The 17,949-nt window shown below is 44.5% G+C and overlaps 5 protein-coding genes across 5 annotated transcripts; 2 read left to right on the forward strand and 3 right to left on the reverse strand. All coding sequences in view use genetic code 12, as the record gives it.

Annotated features, from left to right (window-relative positions):
• Window positions 1–1,464: 1,464 nt before the first annotated feature.
• On the reverse strand, window positions 1,465–2,139 carry CJI96_0003683 (uncharacterized protein; the record flags this gene model as incomplete). Its single annotated transcript, XM_029032100.1, has 1 exon — window positions 1,465–2,139. The coding sequence occupies one exon, from the start codon at window positions 2,137–2,139 to the stop codon at window positions 1,465–1,467; it is 675 nt and encodes a 224-aa protein (XP_028892415.1).
• A 774-nt stretch (window positions 2,140–2,913) lies between these two features.
• On the forward strand, window positions 2,914–3,588 carry CJI96_0003684 (uncharacterized protein; the record flags this gene model as incomplete). The annotated part of the gene is made up of 1 exon (XM_054702142.1): window positions 2,914–3,588. One exon carries the CDS (start codon window positions 2,914–2,916, stop codon window positions 3,586–3,588), a length of 675 nt encoding a protein of 224 aa, XP_054558117.1.
• An 85-nt stretch (window positions 3,589–3,673) lies between these two features.
• CJI96_0003685 (uncharacterized protein) lies at window positions 3,674–4,102 on the forward strand (the record flags this gene model as incomplete). The annotated part of the gene is made up of 1 exon (XM_054702143.1): window positions 3,674–4,102. The coding sequence occupies one exon, from the start codon at window positions 3,674–3,676 to the stop codon at window positions 4,100–4,102; it is 429 nt and encodes a 142-aa protein (XP_054558118.1).
• Window positions 4,103–5,526: 1,424 nt separating this feature from the next.
• On the reverse strand, window positions 5,527–7,450 carry CJI96_0003686 (uncharacterized protein; the record flags this gene model as incomplete). The annotated part of the gene is made up of 2 exons (XM_054702144.1): window positions 5,527–6,665; window positions 6,733–7,450. The coding sequence occupies 2 exons, from the start codon at window positions 7,448–7,450 to the stop codon at window positions 5,527–5,529; spliced, it is 1,857 nt and encodes a 618-aa protein (XP_054558119.1).
• Window positions 7,451–9,560: 2,110 nt separating this feature from the next.
• Window positions 9,561–10,976, reverse strand: CJI96_0003687 (uncharacterized protein; the record flags this gene model as incomplete). Its single annotated transcript, XM_029032097.2, has 1 exon — window positions 9,561–10,976. The coding sequence occupies one exon, from the start codon at window positions 10,974–10,976 to the stop codon at window positions 9,561–9,563; it is 1,416 nt and encodes a 471-aa protein (XP_028892412.2).
• Between the last annotated feature and the right edge of the window lie 6,973 nt (window positions 10,977–17,949).

Here is a 17,949-nt window from a genome sequence, read left to right on the forward strand (position 1 = left end):
GTTCAGTTACATGTTGCTCCAGACACCACCTAAGAAACAGACACCTAAACAGACACCACCTAAACCCAGACACCACCTAAGAAAACCCAGACACCACCTAAAAAACCCAGACACCACCTAAGAAACCCAGACACCACCTAAGAAAACCCAGACACCACCTAAAGAAAACCCAGACACCACCTAAGAAACCCAGACACCACCTAAGAAAACCCAGACACCACCTAAGAAACCCAGACACCACCTAAGAAAACCCAGACACCACCTAAAAAACCCAGACACCACCTAAAAAACCCAGACACCACCTAGAAATCTGACGATGGAAGAGTCACAGTGTACTCTTCCATCGTCAGAGTAAAGCGTAGTGGTTGTTTGAGCAATTGCTGGTGCAGCCAAGGCAAGAAGAATTGTGAAGGGCAACATCTTGTAGATACTTGACTCGTACTTTAACTTTCACTGGCCCCGTTATATATCATCGTGTGAGGGATCGGTGGGGAGTGGTGCCCATGGTTGTGTGTCTGACAATACGTTTTTGAGGAGGCTCGCAACGCCCTAGGTACTCACTAAAGCTGACCTCGAATGGTCTTCAGGGGCGGTGATCTTTTTAGGCAGCCGTTGGGGACTCCATCAAGAAAGCCACCGAGGCGGAATTTGTACCCTTTTCGGGGTGATACTACATGGGCTCAGGGAGCCCCATCGCGCCGGAAAGCCGACAAGGCATTGTGGAGTTGACTTGGTTGCTACGAGAATATGAAGTCCAGAAATCCCACTGGCTGTCTCTGACATCTTTGACATCTTCTAAAGAAAACGACTCGATCAAAGGGTAGTGGGCTCGTCGTCTAAGCCCCACAAAACTTCCATGACACAAAAATAACCATCACCAAATGAAGTGTCGGCACAGCTCGAGGTCACTAAGGCCAAGGCCAGGCTGTTGCTACGCCTTGCTATGTCTTGCTACGCCCTGCTACGCCTTGCTCTGACATCTCACAAGGTGAAACGGTAGCAATGTGGTCGGGGCTCTGTGGGCCTTGTGAGGGTAGTGTGGGGATTGGGTGGCCTCCTATTCGCAATGTGGACAACCCATTGTTAATCGACGATTTTTGGGGCTAAAGTAGGCGATTTATCTTCAATAGCAGCTTTTGGTGTGATTCGCAATCAAGCACATTTAATTGGGCAGATGTCAGTGATGTTGGTTGCAAAAAAGCTTGGTAGCTGGTGAAATGCTGAGCGCATCGTGACGCACGGCGGTGCGCGCATGCCCCAGGGCTGCGTTGCAAATCTCACCAACCAATTACACGAACAGGAGGGTTGCCCAGGAAGGTAAAGTAATTACAGGCATTGCGCAAATGGCTTTAGACGTGAAGAAGATGTGAATTTTGTGAATTACAACAGTTTTATAAATGGCAGGAAAACTAGAACGAATAAGCTCGTCGCTCAAGTGTGAGCAGGGACACGCACCTAGCACGTCTAGAAAAGACCGGCGACGAGAAGAGCAGCACCAGCAGCAGCACCGTAGGCGCCAGCAGTGACAGCGTCGTTGGAGGCAGTACGAGTGGAAACCGAGGCTGAACCGGAAGCTGAACCAGAAGCTGAGCCCGAAGCTGAACTCGAAGCTGAGCTCGAAGCTGAGTTAGAGGCAGAGCCAGAGGTTGTAGCGGAACCTGAGCCGGAAGCTGAAGCAGATCCTGAGGCTGAAGCAGAGCCAGAGGTTGTAACAGGAGCTGAGGAAGAAGCAGAACCGGCAGAATTGCTAGCAGCGTGGGAGTGGCCGTCGTGGCTCTCAGAGCCATGGTCGTGGTCATGGTCGTGGTCGTGGTCGTGGTCGTGAGAAGCAGACGCCGAGGCGCCAGAAGCAGTGGTGGTGGCCAGGCCGTGGTCGTGGCCACCATGGCCACCGTGGCCGCCATCCTCCTTGACGAACTCAGCTTCCTCCTGACCGTTCATGCAGAACGTGTTGCTGCCATGAAGATGGCAACCAGTGTAAGTGGAAGGAGCATTGGCAGTGGCAGTTGGACCTGGAGTCACGTAACCTTCATTTCCCTCCTCATCGATACAGAATTGAGTGGCACCGTGGAAGTGGCAGCCTGTGATGGAGGCAGCGACAGAAAGACCCGAGAAGAGCAAGGCAGACTTGAACAACATAGCGAGTGGGGGGTTAAGCTTGCGGTAAGTTGAAAGTTTGTGAAAAAGAAAATTTTTGAAAAAAAAATGCACCCTTAGCGTGGTATTTAAGTCGAAACGGCAGCCTTGGAGGCATTTGCCCAATTGGGCACGGGGCCGCCCAGTGGCTAATCCCACATTACGACGGTACAATGGCTTTTTCCCAAGCGAACAATTATGACCACCACGGTACCTCGATTCCATGTCGTACGGCCATGCTGGTGCATAGTGGAAAGAGCATTTTTTGACTGGTTTTATGCCTAGGCGAGACGAATTGACGCATCACGATGCATGGTTCTATATGGGTGGGTATTCGCACGTGCCTGTATGCAGGCACTCGTTCAAATCTTTCCCTCGCAGTCCCCTACCTTTTTTTTTAGCCGTGCCACTTCTGCAAAGAAACCGACACGTTAGATCTGTGATCCTTCTGCGCATATTCATGCACTTGAATACTTGCCAAGTTCTTCTTCAAAAGAGGTCATCTCAAAAAAGATACCTCTCCTCTCTTTTTCTCTCCGCAACCACTATACAAGGTACCTCTGCAAATCCCCCTCTGTCCTTGTGCGGCGCAAATGTTGTCATATTGTCTTCGGTCTTGGCAAAGTCTTCTTTCCTGAGTCAAAAAAACACCGCTGTGGTTGCAAAAAAGTCTTGGCATGGTTATGATGGGACACCTTAAAGGAGCATCGAATTGGTTGCAATTTTTTTTCACTTCCCCATCGACTCCCACTTTTTCTCTTCAAGACTCCTTCAACGATGCAGTGGAAGTCCTTGTACACTTTGGCGTCGCTTTTGGCAGCTGTTTCTGCCGCCGACATCACCGGCTGCCACTACCACGGAGCTACGCAGTTCTGTATCGATGAAGATGGGAACGAGGGATATGTCACTCCAGCGCCTTCTCAGACGGCCGATGCGCCTAGCTCGTACACTGGATGTCATCTTCACGGTTCAGAGACTTTCTGTTTAAACGGTCAAAACGAGGCTCAGTTTGTGGTTGAGACTGCCCAGGCGACTTCTGGTAGCGCTTCTGCGTCAATCACCAGTGCCACCGCCAGCTCCAGCTCTGTGGCTGCTCAGACCACCGCTGTCACGGGCTGCCATAACCACGGCTCTAATCTTTTCTGCATTGATGGAAATGGCAACGAAGGTCAGATCACGCCTGCTCCATCGGGAACTGCCGCTCCTGAGAGCTTCACCGGCTGCCACAACCACGGTACCGAAACATTTTGTTTGGATGAGGCTGGACTGGAAGTTCAATTTGTTAACGAGGAAGATGTGGGTTCTCACGACCCTGCCGACGTGGACAACCCGGAAATGGACTGCCACTACCACGCTGGTGTTCCTCACTGTATTCCCAAGGAGGAAGTGACACGTTTGGTGCTCAGGCTCAGTCTTGTGACCGTAACGAGGCCGAATACAAGATCCCATTGAGAATCGGTCTTCTTTTCGCCATTCTTGCCACCGACTGCATTGGTGTGTTTCTCCCTTCTTCGTCCACAGATTCTTCAACAGCCACATGGATGGTGTCATTGTCACTTTGTTCAAGCAGTTTGGTACTGGTGTTATTCTTTCCACCGCTCTTGTTCATTTGATGACCCACGCCATGTTGATGTGGAACAACTCGTGTATCACTTTGAAATACGAGTCCACTGCCACATCTATCACCATGGCGGGCCTTTTCATCGGTTTCCTCATTGAGTACTTGATGTCGAGAATCTTGAACAGCAGAGTCGAGAAACTCAAGAGTGCTGCAGGTGCCCAAGTTAGCTCTGAAGAGGAGGGCAGATCGTCGGAAGATGAGAAAGTTGCTCGTGAAAACAATGGTCACGAGCACACTAGCCACGACCACCATGACCTTGACATTGCTGCCAAACAGGATAAGACTGCCGTGTCTCTTTTGGAAGCTGGTATTGTTTCCATTCCGTTCTTATTGGTATCACTTTAGTTGTCACCCCTGACAAGGACGGTGCTCATCACATTATTTATCGTTATCATCTTCCACCAAGCTTTTGAGGGTGTTGCTTTGGGTACCAGAATCGCTGAGTTGCAGAAGGTCAACATATGGATTAAGATTTTGATGGGTTTGATATTTGCCATCACTACTCCTCTTGGTATGGCCATCGGTACTGGTGTGTTGCAAAATTCAATGGTAATGACCCAAGCACCATCATTGCCTTGGGAACCTTGGACTCCTTCTCTGCTGGTATTCTCTTGTGGGTTGGTCTCATTGAGATGTTGTCTCATGACTGGCTCCATGGTAGCCTTGTTCGTGCCTCCTGGCTCAAGGTGGCCATCGGCCTCTTTGGCTTGGTTGCTGGTATGATCTTGATGAGTTTCATCGGTAAATGGGCATAGTCTTGCTGTGAGATTGCTACTCAAGACTCAAACTTAATTCATTTTAATCATTAGACTCGCATGAAGAAGCAACCAATTCGTTTATGTTGCCCGAGGCGTTGTCTCATCAAAAAAAATATAACATTTCATATCCTTCAAAAGGTATATGCTTTCATTCAATAATCTAATAGATTTAGTTTCGAGAAAACACCCTTATCGAGTATGTATTTACGTGGGTCTTTCAAGACGTATCAGGTCATTAATAATTCGAAAGTCAACATTCTGTTAGTAATTTCATCACATTTCAAGCCACATCCCATTTGGAAGTGTACGCACGGATATCTACAAAATTTGAAGCTGGCATCATTATTGGTCGAATCCTATGCTGTAAGGGCGAATACGAAAAATTGGATACGAGTTCAAACAGCTCTTGTTGTGACGCATCTATTCTGATACGATGACTAGTATTTCAAAAAGAATGAAGATTACATTTCATTTGAGGATCTTGCAATTGCGTATTTGTGTAGCGTTCAGCAGCTGACTCTGGCGGCATTTGCCTGAGATCTTGGATGACTAACCTGTCTCAGCCTAATTTGTGTATATGGATTACCTGAAGCGTAGAGTCCTGGAAGGAAAGTAGACATCATTCAATTACCCGCATGTACTGTCTCTCCCATACTATTGTTACGAGACCTATTTTGGGGTGGCAGGGGGGTTTGCGGACCGAAGACATTGCCCAAGAGTGATCCACCACACCGCTACCATCAGAGCCACATACACCTCCAATAACTTAAAATCGGAACATATATCATGACTGAGCTGTTCAGTTGGAAATTAAAACCTTTTTCGATTTTTTGGTGTCACTTAAGCAAATGCATTTTGTTTCAAGATGGCCAAATTACGAAATAATTGCGGCGGTTATAAATGATTCGCAACTTCTTAGCACCCTTTGATGGTATTGATATAAATCATTTCATATAAATGTACTGTCAAATCATCAAATCTGATCACAACATTTGCCGAGAGGCGAGTGGTCTACTCTCCAACATTGAGGAAGATCTTCTTCCAATTTCGTTTGCTTCCTTTCTCTCCAAGTAAACTATCCTTGATTCTTTGCTCCTCAACTGGAATCATGTTGCCATTCTCATCCTCGACAGCATTGTTTGTATCACCAAGATAATAGTTTCTCTGGAAGTACACTGCAGCAAGACGAATGGCTTGCAAAGAGAGGGCAACAGGGTAAAAGTAGAAATTCACTTCCCTGTATGCTCTGGTGCCACCTTGTCTTATTTCACTGTTGTAATCATACTTATGAAGATTGCTGATGTTGCTGAAAAAGCTTTTGACCTGCTCATTTGATACAGTCGCTGGTAAATGTTTCCTCAAAGCTGCTTCCATTTTGCCTTGCCACATGGCGGTGGATATTGCTGAGCCAATAGAAGAGCCAATGGATGACGACAAACTCAAAATAGAGATGGACACCGCCATATCTCTATGAGGAATGGAAGCTTGTAGCGCAACACTTGACGCCGGGACACTGAAGCCGCCGCCCATACCAGAGAGTAACCGCGACCATACCAATCTGACAGTGCTATCACTAGCAGTTCGACCATCAATCATGATGCCCGCTCCCACTATAGCCAAGAAGATACCAAAGTATTGGTACACCTTGAAACTGTGGATTAAACGCATGAAGATACCTGAGACAACGCCAAAAACGCACAATGCCATAGTCAATGTATTGTTGAAATAGGTCCACTGTTTATTAGACCAGTCTTTGACAATCCATACAAAGGATGAAGTGTAGACAGATGGAATGCCTCCAGCTAATTGGTAAACGAAGTCAATTATAAGGGATGCCACAAGAGTACGGTTCAAACATCTTTTGGGAAGGATAGGGAATGGTGCGTAGTACCACTCATGGATGAAAAAGAATACGAGGAGAAGTCCTCCAACGACAAACATTGCAATCAAACTTGAATTTTTCCATTGGTAGTCAGCATTTTTGTACAAAGAAAATGGCAACAAAAGCAAAGCAAATGCAAATCCCAAGAGAAGTAACCCCAATGCATCCACTTCAACCATCAATCTCCAAATGAGCTTCTTCCAATTCTTTTTAAAGCCCAAATTCTCATTGTAATCAATGAGCTCCTGATTTTGTAGCTGTTTGTGGGCTTTCCTTTCATAAACGAACATGATAATCGTGGCCGGAGAAAACGGGCATTATGATACAGAACATACCATAACCCCATCTCCAACCACCAGGACCCAAATCCAGAACAATATAGCCAGCATACCAAGTGTTAATTATGTAAGGTGTACTCAAAGCCGAAGTAGCAAGAGCTCTCCATTTCAAGTTCGTCATATCAGCAACAACAATTCGGTTGAGAAACGTTACACCCGCATCACCCGTTGCAGCAAAGGCAGATCCCACAATATAGGCTGATATAGTACTACTTGAAGCCACAATCACGTATCCGAGGACGTAAAAAATCGTTGATATCAAGTATGTCGATGGTCTTGAGACGATGTTCGCTATCCTCGCCCACACTGGCTTTGAGATGGCGCTAATTAGCTGGGTTGCAATCCCAAGGGCACCAAGGCCCATAGAGTGCTGATTAAAAGCAGAAGTAGCCCAAGGCTCGAGGTTGGTCGTCACAGACCAATCCAACGAAGAGGCCCAGGCACACAAAAGAACGGAAATACCCAAAATAAATCTCATTTGGAGACCCTTTTTGTGAGAGTACAAAGCATCTCTGACTGCCTCCACTCGATAAACTCCTCTATCTTTAATTATCTCAGCGTCGGCATCAACACGAGCAGGAACAGGTCTGTCGTCAGGGGACCTTTCACTAACCTCACGTCCTTCAAAAAACTCAGCACTTTTCTCGCAAGCATCACTGGAGAATTCGTTGCAGATAGAAGTATCAGTCACGTTTTTCCTGGTATCCTTTGACATGATCTGTAAATCTCAAATTGTAATGGCGACTCCACTTACTTTAAATAATGGGTCGCAAGAAGGCCGAGAAAAGGCTCTTGCATTATGAGCCTATGAAATAGATTCAAGGACCATGGGGAGGCTTTCGTCGTGGGGGTCCTTCAATTGTTTTAATATCCCTCACATCCTGCGCCAAATCTTGGGGTACCACAACATATCTAAGATGATGTCGATATTTTGTTAATAGCGACGGCTACACTAGGCTTATTTGACTGATTTACATCATTTAGCCATTTTATATATGCTTAATGCCTTCATGACAAGCAAAGTGACCATTTTTCCCGCCGTTTTCGGTGTTGACGCCAAGACAAAATGTTATCAAAACCATCTGAGCACTATGTCGAACTCCTGTCAGAAATGTGGACGCATGCAATTAACATTTCGCAAATTTGATGAGGCTTAGGTATTTTCTAAGCGACCAATATTGAAAAGATTTTCGTACACATAACAGGAACTCAGATCCACACATCTTTGCTTTTAAGTTATATCATGAGGGGTTAAAGTGTTTAAGTGAAGATGGTTACTATGCCTGAAGAATCACATTATGTTGCCAATATGCGGCTTGCCATGAGGATGTCGAGATTGGCGCGTCAATGAGTGTCCTGCTTGAATGTGATCTTCCACTCAGATGGGTTCCAGGACTTCTGTATTGAATGTACCAAAGTTTACGGCCGCCACCCTACGTTCACGAAAAGTCCTTTTGATGAGGAGGTACTGAAGGTTTTCAATGGATATTCCTCAGGATATCGCTGAACTATCACAAAGACAATCACAGATAAAGATCCATTTGAGGTACATGTCCATAGTCTCTGGTTAATAGCTATCTCCTTTAAATTTCTTCTCCAACTAAAGTTGTTGGCTAGCACGGGTCTTCCCTGTTAGCAAGAGCATATTGATAGAATTTGTACTGTGGTTCACCGATATCATCGGCTTAATTGGGGTGATACTTACAAATGGTGGGATTGGGAGCAAGTCACAAGCAATAGTAAGTACCATTGCTCCGCAAATTATCGATCTCGTCTTTGTTGTTCCTCTCCTCTTGGATGAGATCGTTGAGTTGACATGGACCCTGGTTGACTCTACAGCCCTCAGATGTTAGGAATTTTTGGGTGTCATTTTGATACATTGATCAGCTATGCATCCTTCTTGTCATGATAGCTATTGAGACTTCGAATAAAGCTGCAGCATGAATTTGTCCTTTGTCAGTGTGCCCAAGTTTTCATTCTCTGAATACTGCGTGGTTTGCTCATGATGTTGTGGTACTCTTTGAGGTTTGGTTCTCAAATCAATAAAAGCGAGTCTGAAATATTGCTTTATCAACACACAGTTCGTTGTTAGTTATTATCAACTTATGTTTCACAAGGCTTTTTAGGCTTTCTTATCTGTGAGGTGCTTCGCAGAATCACATGTTAACTTCGTAAACCACTGCTGATGTTTGCTTCTGCATTGTTTGTCGAAACCGGTCCTATTTGTTGCCCTTCTGATTCCTCGGACTAATAGCGCTTGAAATTGATAAACAATCACTAATTGCAAGAAAGATGAGTGACTACAACGGCTCGCAAGGCTCTCATGGATCGCGATGAACAAGGATGCTTGTTTCGACAGCGAGAATAGCCTTTCATAGGCACGTCATCGTAGATGCCTTTGCATGTCAAGCTTTTAAGTTATATCGAGTGACATTCAATGGGATAGTTCATAATACGTCTTAAAGACTCTTTGGAGCCAATTAGCGTGTGGTCGGTTGGTCTAATGTTGAAGTACTGTCAAGCACGAAGTAAGAAGTGAACAAAGCTTACCTTCTCTTGCAAGTGGCATCAACTGATTGCTGAAGACTAGAATTCTTTGAGGCATTGATGCGAGAGGCAAAATGATCGATCTTAACTCAATCTGGTTTCTAGTCAAAGTTTTCTCATAGTCAGCAGTCTCTTTGCAGAAGTTCAAGAGCGCCGGCAAAAAAAAAAAAAAAAAAAGCTTAATAAATCGTCGGATAAAAGTATTAATTAGCTCCAATTTCATCTAATCTCTTGCATAGATTCACACGATACATTCAAGCCTTCACTCCACAATCCACTCACCCTTTCTCATCCGTCATGCTATCATCGTCATAGTCTGCTGGTGCGGGCATATAACGTGGAAGGTGCTCCACTTGGTTGTACAACGGCGCATCCGGGCCCTCTTGTCTGTAAAATACAATGGGGGACGTGTTCTCAATCTTGCGCTCTTTCGCAGGATTGCCCGCAGATGCTATCCTCAAGCAAATATACAAGCGGGCTGTTTTATGAATATTGCATAACATAAACGTTTGGCCGATATCGCTCACATAACAGTCCCACCACGAGCGGTCAAGGCTGAGACGATAGCAAACATTTTCATCGAGTTTTTCGCTGTATTTTGAGGGTGATTTTTTAGAGAGAAGGGGACTGTAGTTTTCGACCTTCTCGAAATCGCTTAGATCGACCTGAAGCTCGAGAGGGTGCTTGCGAAGGACAAAGGACGATTCTAAAACAGATTCCCGTGTACCTTGATACCTCACTGTCAGAAGAAGTTTAATCTCGATGTGAGTAAATTTAATGGCAGGCGGGGGCACGGATCCTCTCTTGTCTAACTTGTTCATTCCTAAAGCGTCCATTAGGTTCAGGTATGAAAAGGATGTAGATAAGTCAAGATCCACAAATCTGGAAAGCCTACTGCCTGCTTGGAGCACACGGTTAGTTGTGCCCTTCTCGGTTTCGATTGGGATGACTTCTTTAAATCGCACATTAAGATCAAACGGTACCTCCACTGCGTTCGACGAAAACAACAGTCTGAGAAAGCTTTTATTTTTTTTCAAATCACTGTCAATAGCATACTTTACTTTTTTGCAAGCGTGGCTCTCGTCGGGTAAAAGGTCTTTGCTCGACGCGTCGCAGAGACTCAATAGACTGAAGAAGCTGTCTGAATTTCTGGGCGCAAAGTAAATCGGCACCGACTGCTTGATGTTGAACCGGAAACTCAGCGCCATCTTCACCCGGGCCTTGACACTGTACTGAACAAAACAATAATCACTTAAATTTACTCCATCGAAGAAGCTGCCGGGGAGTGTGGCGTGGTAACGACGTTCGTTCCAAAGGTATTCCCTCTTGTGGAGGATTTTCTTGTCCTTCACACACTGGATAACGTGCTCTTTTCCGGGAAACACAAACTCAAACGGATAATTGTATCTGCCACTGGTCAAGGTGTAACTTTTCAGCATGGCCACATTCTGGACATGTGGAGGCGGGAAGACCTTGTTGGTGATATGGAGGAGCTTGTGGCTCTCCTGTCCTGAAAGGCGCACGCCATTGTTGTATTGATAGTTTTTCGACTTGGCCAATCCAAAAAGTTCGACTTCCACAGCCTCCAAGTTAAGCCTGTCCTTCACTAACACTTGGGCAATACCTTCAACTTTGCTGCCACTTGTGTAGAGCTGAGGATTAGTGATGTTTAGAAAAAGGGAGTTTCCGACCATTTTGCCATCTCAAAAAGGTCTGGCGCCAGCGGATACATATATGTGTAGCTTGTCACGATTTTACGAGATATAGTCTATTGATAGAGGGTCAGCCGTGTGGCTTTCTGTCATGAGAATGGATTGGTAACCATACAGGGCCATCGTCTCCAGAAATGGAACGGGATCGGAGAAGTGGCGGTGAGGATGGCGGAACGACAGAGAGGTGGAGATCTCAAATCTTGATTTTGAGGTTTTGAGGGGCTTAGTCGCAAACGTACATGAAGATTTCGTACTTTTATATGCATATCCCTCATTGTACGTTCCAAATTGAGAAAAATTTATAGTATTTAGGAAATACACTTCTCGGTGCCCCCTGCGTGAGATGACGGTGTTGACACCCCCTACTCCCTCAGTGTGCGGTGACTATTTGATGGTGCGCACAAAAAATTGGCAGCCATTTATCGACTTCAAAATTAATGCTGAGTGAGAGCAGTTGAAATGCTTAAATGGACTCTATAAGTACTTCAGTGGCTGTGAAATCCAGCTAGGCTTTCATAAAGAGGTCTGGCCTGAAACGTGAATTTTAGTGACTTGATGCATTCTTTAGATCATGCACAGGCTTGCATAAGTGGTCCAAAAATGCGATATAATAGTGGTGTTCCGTGATACATGCAAAATTCTAGTGGATCATGAAACAAGTAATGCAGATCCAAATGTTGTGAATTTTGAATATTGATGTGCCGCGAATTTCCTTGCCTTGTACCACACTTCTGATTTGTGAAAATTATTGATCTGAATCCTACAGTGCTTTTGTTAAAGGATCAGAGTAGTCTGAAGATGTTGCTTCTTATACCCTTTTTTTTTTTTATAACTTGAATCAAGTAGTCATATCCTCCATCGAATTGGTTCGTCGTTGAAAAATACTTCGTCGGCATTCATCACCAAATGAGATGCACCTTCTAACTTTGTACATCACAAATCTGACGAAGCACAGATTCCTTCGCTTCAGCTCTCTTAGCGCGCCTGTTGGTTCGAAAACTGGGGGGCCTCCCATAGCAGCGGTTCTAAGAATATGGGAGGTAATGCAGACGACGTAGCATGAGTTGGTGATTTATAAAGAGGTTGCAGCGTGATTCAATACTGACGTCTGTATCAAAGCTTTCGGTTCTAAAATGACTGTTATTTGGACCAGTGCTTGCTCTTTAAAAATTGTGAAGTAAAACTAGATATACTGTTGTCTTCAGATTACTCACCAACAAGGAAAGGTACACTCCACATCAATAAGTTGTCATATTCACCGAAGAAACTCGTCATGTATTGCAAATTTGAATGGCTATGACGTCTTGGCGTTCTTCCAAATATTTGCGAAGCTTACCGGGTTAATAAATACCAGATGATTTCTTTCACTACCGGCAGGCAGTAAACGAAATGAGGAAGATTTGCTAGGCATAACCAACTGTGGTGGAAAACCTTTGTTCTTGTCAAACCTCCTGATAACAGTTCTGACTTCCCCACACCTTTGCAAAGTGCGCTTTGCTTTCGCCGTCGCCACATACGGCATCCTCAACCCCTTTTTCAAACGAGAGAAAAGGGTTATGGTTCAATAGAGAGATAAGTGGAAGGGCTTAACGGTCATTCCAGGTACAATGCCAAGAGGACAACCAAAACCACTGGCCACTGCATTTTTATTCATTCAATGGCATGGAGTGACAGGGAGCGAGATGAAGGCGGGACCCAATAGTATAAAACAGCGATAAAGAAGCCAAATATGCGCTGCTGTTAGGTTAGCACGTATTTTAGTGATACTTATATTCCTTAATGTAAACCACGTACTAGCCGCTTCAAAAGGTATAAAGAGTCGAGAGGCGACGCGGTATAGCTCCGATTATCGGGCATAACCACGAAAACTCACCCGTGCTTTTACTGTTAATGATTCGCCATAATCCTAACAGCTGCATTACCCCCTTGTTTCAATTTGTGCGTCTCGATAGCTTCTCTGAAGGCATCGGATTTTGATGTTGAACTCAGGAGAGAGGTTCAAGAGAGAGTTTTCGAGCCCATCGAGCCGAATGGCGCTTTCTTATTCTGGTTGCATGAAAAATCCACATTGGTTAGGTTAACTGAACACTATTCGATGAACGAGATTGAGGTGTGTGGATTTCGTCGCAAGTATCATAAAGCACCTTGCATCAAGGTGTGCTAACTCTCCCTTACCCCATTGTATCTATATTTTTTATAAAGAGGAGATAGGTTGGGGTATGCCAGTGTGTAGTGGCATTCGCTAAATTGGAGTTTATTTTGCGCGCCAAGCGCAGACAATAATACGAAAGGTTACGAGTTTGATGCGGGATACATCGTATATTTAGCCGAACCACATAGATGCGAGGCAATTTTTATTCGTCGAGTCTCTAAACGGGTAGTTTGCCCTAGGCAAAGGATAATCATCTTTATCAAAGATGTAACTTGTAAATAAGCTTCTTAGATTTTTAAACATCTCCTAATGTCATCTAGAATCAAAGAATTGGAAATGAATAGGCACTCTTATATTCAACAACGATTTCTGTAAATACATCGATGAGACCCGTGTCACGATAAGATGGTTACCTGAACCCATTGTGCATTTGCAAGAGCCACATTAGTTTTGTGACTGTCCTTTATTGGTGAGTAAAAGGGGCATTTATCCGAGATAATTCCAAAAAGCTCCCAAATTCAATGATCTCTTTACTTTCTACAGTCCTTATCCTACCATTGAGATTTTAATTGCGTTTGATGTTGGAAATGCTTTAAAAAGTGTCATTGTAGCCGTGACTGGCATCGGCATCGGTTTTTCAGATCCCCGTCAAGAACCTGTGGCGCTACTCGCAATTGTATGCCAAACCAAATTTAAATCTTGGAGCAAGGCTTGTTCACTTAGTCCGAAACCCAGAGGCGAAAATTTACTCGCTTCGAGAGTTGCGAGGGAGGCTTCATGCATTGTGGTCCATGGAGTGCCTATCAAAATAACATCGCTCCGTACAAGAATGCAGAGTGCCGGTCGTACAATTATGGCTGCTCGAACAAAGAAGGCCGCAACTAAGCATTGCATATTTTTTTTAGCTACACAAAATGGTTTTTTCAGATTTTAAGAATAACACAAGTCGAATAAAAGGGGCTTTGCTTTCTCATCACCAACCCCCTCGTTGTCTTGTCACAAAATTCTCATTTTGGATAATTATTCAAAGATTGTTAGAGTGCGCCGCTTTCTACAAACGGCTGGAAGATAGAGCCGCTTGGAAGGAAGGCACCATGCAACCTGTCGCGGATGCCTCTAGTGGGCACTCCACTTGCGCTTCCACCAATCAAGTGGAGATAAGCTATCGACATCAAGGTCATAAAGAGGGCGAGGAACAATACAATTATACTACACTTCTTGTTTGTGGCAACGAAAATATGCAAATGGATAGTGCAGCATGACACATGCACAAACGATGGGCTATCATAAACGCGTAATAAAGATTTCCTTGCATCTTTTCATCAGTTCCGATGAAATATAAATTGACTCATCGTCCTCATGCTCTTGATCTCTCCATCCCCTGATATCAGTACATCATGACATATATGCGATGTCCCCAGCCTTCAAACTCTACTACTTTGGCATATGATGTGGACCAAACACTCCCCGTTATTTGTCAAGGCGGTACTGCCTTCGTGCCGGGCTCCACATGGAACTTTTCGCCAAAGGCTTCTTTGTCGGGCTCATTGATAGCAATACTGGTAATTATCAACTACATATTTCAATGAATGAGTAGAAATATCGATGTAAACATGCTTTCATGGGTGCGGAGCAGTTGAAGATCGAGAAAAGAAGGGAGGGGTAGGATAGTTACTTGCCGGATTGGCGACTTCCATTTTTTTCCTTTTCTACAATTAAAATCTCACTTTGTTTCTTTGAGGCAACATTCTCACGTCCAAAATACACTGCTCAACGGACTCGTGATTGGTGGCAAGCAGATCCTCCTTCTTCTTCGATAGACTTGAATCTGTGTCAGGCATTTGACGCTACCCTTCGTCTTCACACTGTCAATGCTTCATGTTATTCAAATTGGATTCAGGTGGGTTCCAAGCTCCATAAAAGTTAGTATTCGTTACTCTAGGTGCAGCGTGTGGGCTTCGCAAACCTAGTGTGTTACTTGAATCACTTTTCTTTTGAGTATGTCAGACCCTTCGTGCTCGCGGCCAGTGCTGACGGCGTTGGCTGCGCTAGAACTTCTACGTTCGTCTCCGTTACCTTGAATATTACCTTGAACATTATCTTGATCATTAATTTGAACGCCCTTTACGTCATCCATGGAAGCTCTCCCAAGCAGGAAGCCATGATGGGGCAAATACTGTGTGGCAAGGGATAACGCCAGATAAACAGCAAGGAGAAAGACCGAGAAGGAACAGTGTCTCCGGGGATCATTCTCGAAGAGGGTGTACATTGTTATAGCAACACTCAACATGAACAATAATGTGATTAAGTGGCTCACAATAGCCCACATTTCTTCCTTGTGAGATAGATTTTGGCATGCTCTCGGGTGCCTTCTCTGAGAAATTATTCGCCAGTCGCCAATGAACATGCTTATTCCGTAAAACAAAGAGCACATGTGAATTATCACCTCACAAATTTGAGACACGTTCTCCTTGGCGTATCCTTGTAAGTATCTTGCTTGCCATTCAGTGAGACAGCCCCCGAGAGAGTAGTCGTAACACTTTCTGGTCTCATCAATCTCACATCGAGACTTCTCGCTGTACAAACAGAAAATCCAGAAGCAGCTTGCGTAATCACATTTCTCCCCAACTTTGCTAAGACAATCTCTACGCGCATCCTTGAGACATTTGACCCTTTCTTCATTCAGATATGTGGCGGTGAATCTACTTTCCTTCAAGCGGACAACCGCACCTGTGTTAGTTTTTAAATTTGGTAGCGAGGCCAGGACCGACACCGTCACGTCAGCTGTCTCATTATTGGTGGTTGATCCTGGAGCATTCTTTTGTTTGAAGGTGTTCATCATTAAGACGATGAAAAGAGGAACCAAAAGCAACAGCCAGAAAAAGACCCGCTTATTGACGTGTCCGAAAAAGTTTTTATAAAATTTTCTCCTCCAGCGCTTGTTATTCTATGGGTTAGTATTTGAAGAACCCTCTATAATTCCAGATCGACATACCGAAGAAGCCTTGCCATTGGCGGCACCATCTTGGTTGGTGGAATTCGGGAAGTGTTGAGATCGATAGTTGCCAGATTGCTCCTTAGAAAAAAGGGGTTCAGGAATCTGATTGTTACAAGACTTATTGTAAGGTGGGTTTGGAGCCTGATGAGGCGAGTTGCCCTGACTGGGAACAGGGTTTCGGTGATTTGCTGACATTTTTGTTGATGATCGGAAAATAGTTTGAGGAAAGAAGAAAAATTGAAGTAGTGGAAAAAATTGAGGACGTGTAAGGGATCAGAAGGGGGGGGGGCAGACATGAAACTAGGTCCTCGACAGCCGCACGCGACGATTTGGAATATAACTGATCTGAACTATGAAGGTCGAGGTCCCATGCGAAAGAATTCTGTAGGTGAATCTTGCCTTATAAATAGTGGCTGTTTCAAAGGAGGAAAGAGTGGTTGCTTGAAGAGGAAGAGGAAAATAAACGGAATCAGGCATTTTTTTAGTATTTCTTCTTTTTTCTTTCCGCCGTTAAGGTTTTTCGCTAGATCGCTTATCTTTTCCACGCAGATATTGTGCGCGAGGCCCTTGCATGTTCCTGGAACCACACAAGTTGACCAGATGCTTGCGTAGGGAAGTCACAATTTTGCCTTTGAAGTATTTTATGTCAGTTGCGTCGTTGCATTTACTATATTCTGGGTGACTGTGCAATGTAACGTCAGCTTTCTCGCCTTGAGATGGAAACATGAGAAAGAAGACTGCTTTCACAGACTTGATTGAGACAAGCGGTCTCCTCTATTCGGACAATTTGACGTTTTTGACATATCAAGTCAAGTTATGTCAATTCTGCCTCTACCATAAATATCCCATCAATACATGCTCTCTTCCTAGCGAGTTTACTTTATCTACGTCGAGATGGGTCCTTGTGAGAGAATGCATGAAGATGCCTCAATCACCAATTCCAGTTGAAAGAATACCATGTTTGACAGCCACATAGTACAGCACGGCTCATGAAGTCATCATACAACGATAAATGCTAAAAATCGTGTACCTTTGCGCTCACGGGTCGTGGAGTCATATTGACACTCCAGAATGACAAGGCAAGACCACAGTTGCTCAAAGTTTTCGAAAGCAGCACTTTGAAAGAATGTACTAGCAAAGCTGCTTATTCATGGAGTACCTTATGTGCGATCCATCCCGACTTGCGTGTAAATATTGAGAACTTTCGGAGTTCTTGGCGAAATGTTCCAGTGATGACCATTGTGTGGGAATAGTAGGCAAAATATTTCATGGGCCAAACGTGATGATATATAGCAAGCTCGAGATATTCTCTCTTTGTTGTTTCTGGCGTCGTATATTTCATGATTTTACCATTTTCTGGATATTGGAATGGACAGTGGGACATCGTCAGATCTGTTCACAGCGAGATTTCATTCACTAATCATCTCTTTGTCAAGCGTACAGAATGACGCCTTTAAAGCCTCATTAATCTCAAGCTTCGATCCACAATGCCGAACCATTCTTTAAACTCCACCCATTTGACGTCGTATCAAGGCTGGGTGTCATGAGGGGTGATAAAACAGGCATCGGGCATACTCAACAGTATCCAGTGTATTCAATAATGTAAACAATCGAGGTCCAGGGACATCTTGTGCTTGTTTAGATGACAATATCTGAAATCGAGGTCATTTTGAACAAAAGTGGTCACAGCTCAACTTCTGACAGCCTGCTGCCGGACAACGCTACTACATTGAGTAGCTTCCCCAGAATATTATCGCTCATCATCATTAGATTGCTGCCAGATGGTTATATCATGATCTATAGCC

This window comes from Candidozyma auris, chromosome 4 (assembly GCF_003013715.1).
Source record: "Candidozyma auris chromosome 4, complete sequence".
Lineage (NCBI taxonomy): Eukaryota > Fungi > Ascomycota > Pichiomycetes > Serinales > Metschnikowiaceae > Candidozyma > Candidozyma auris.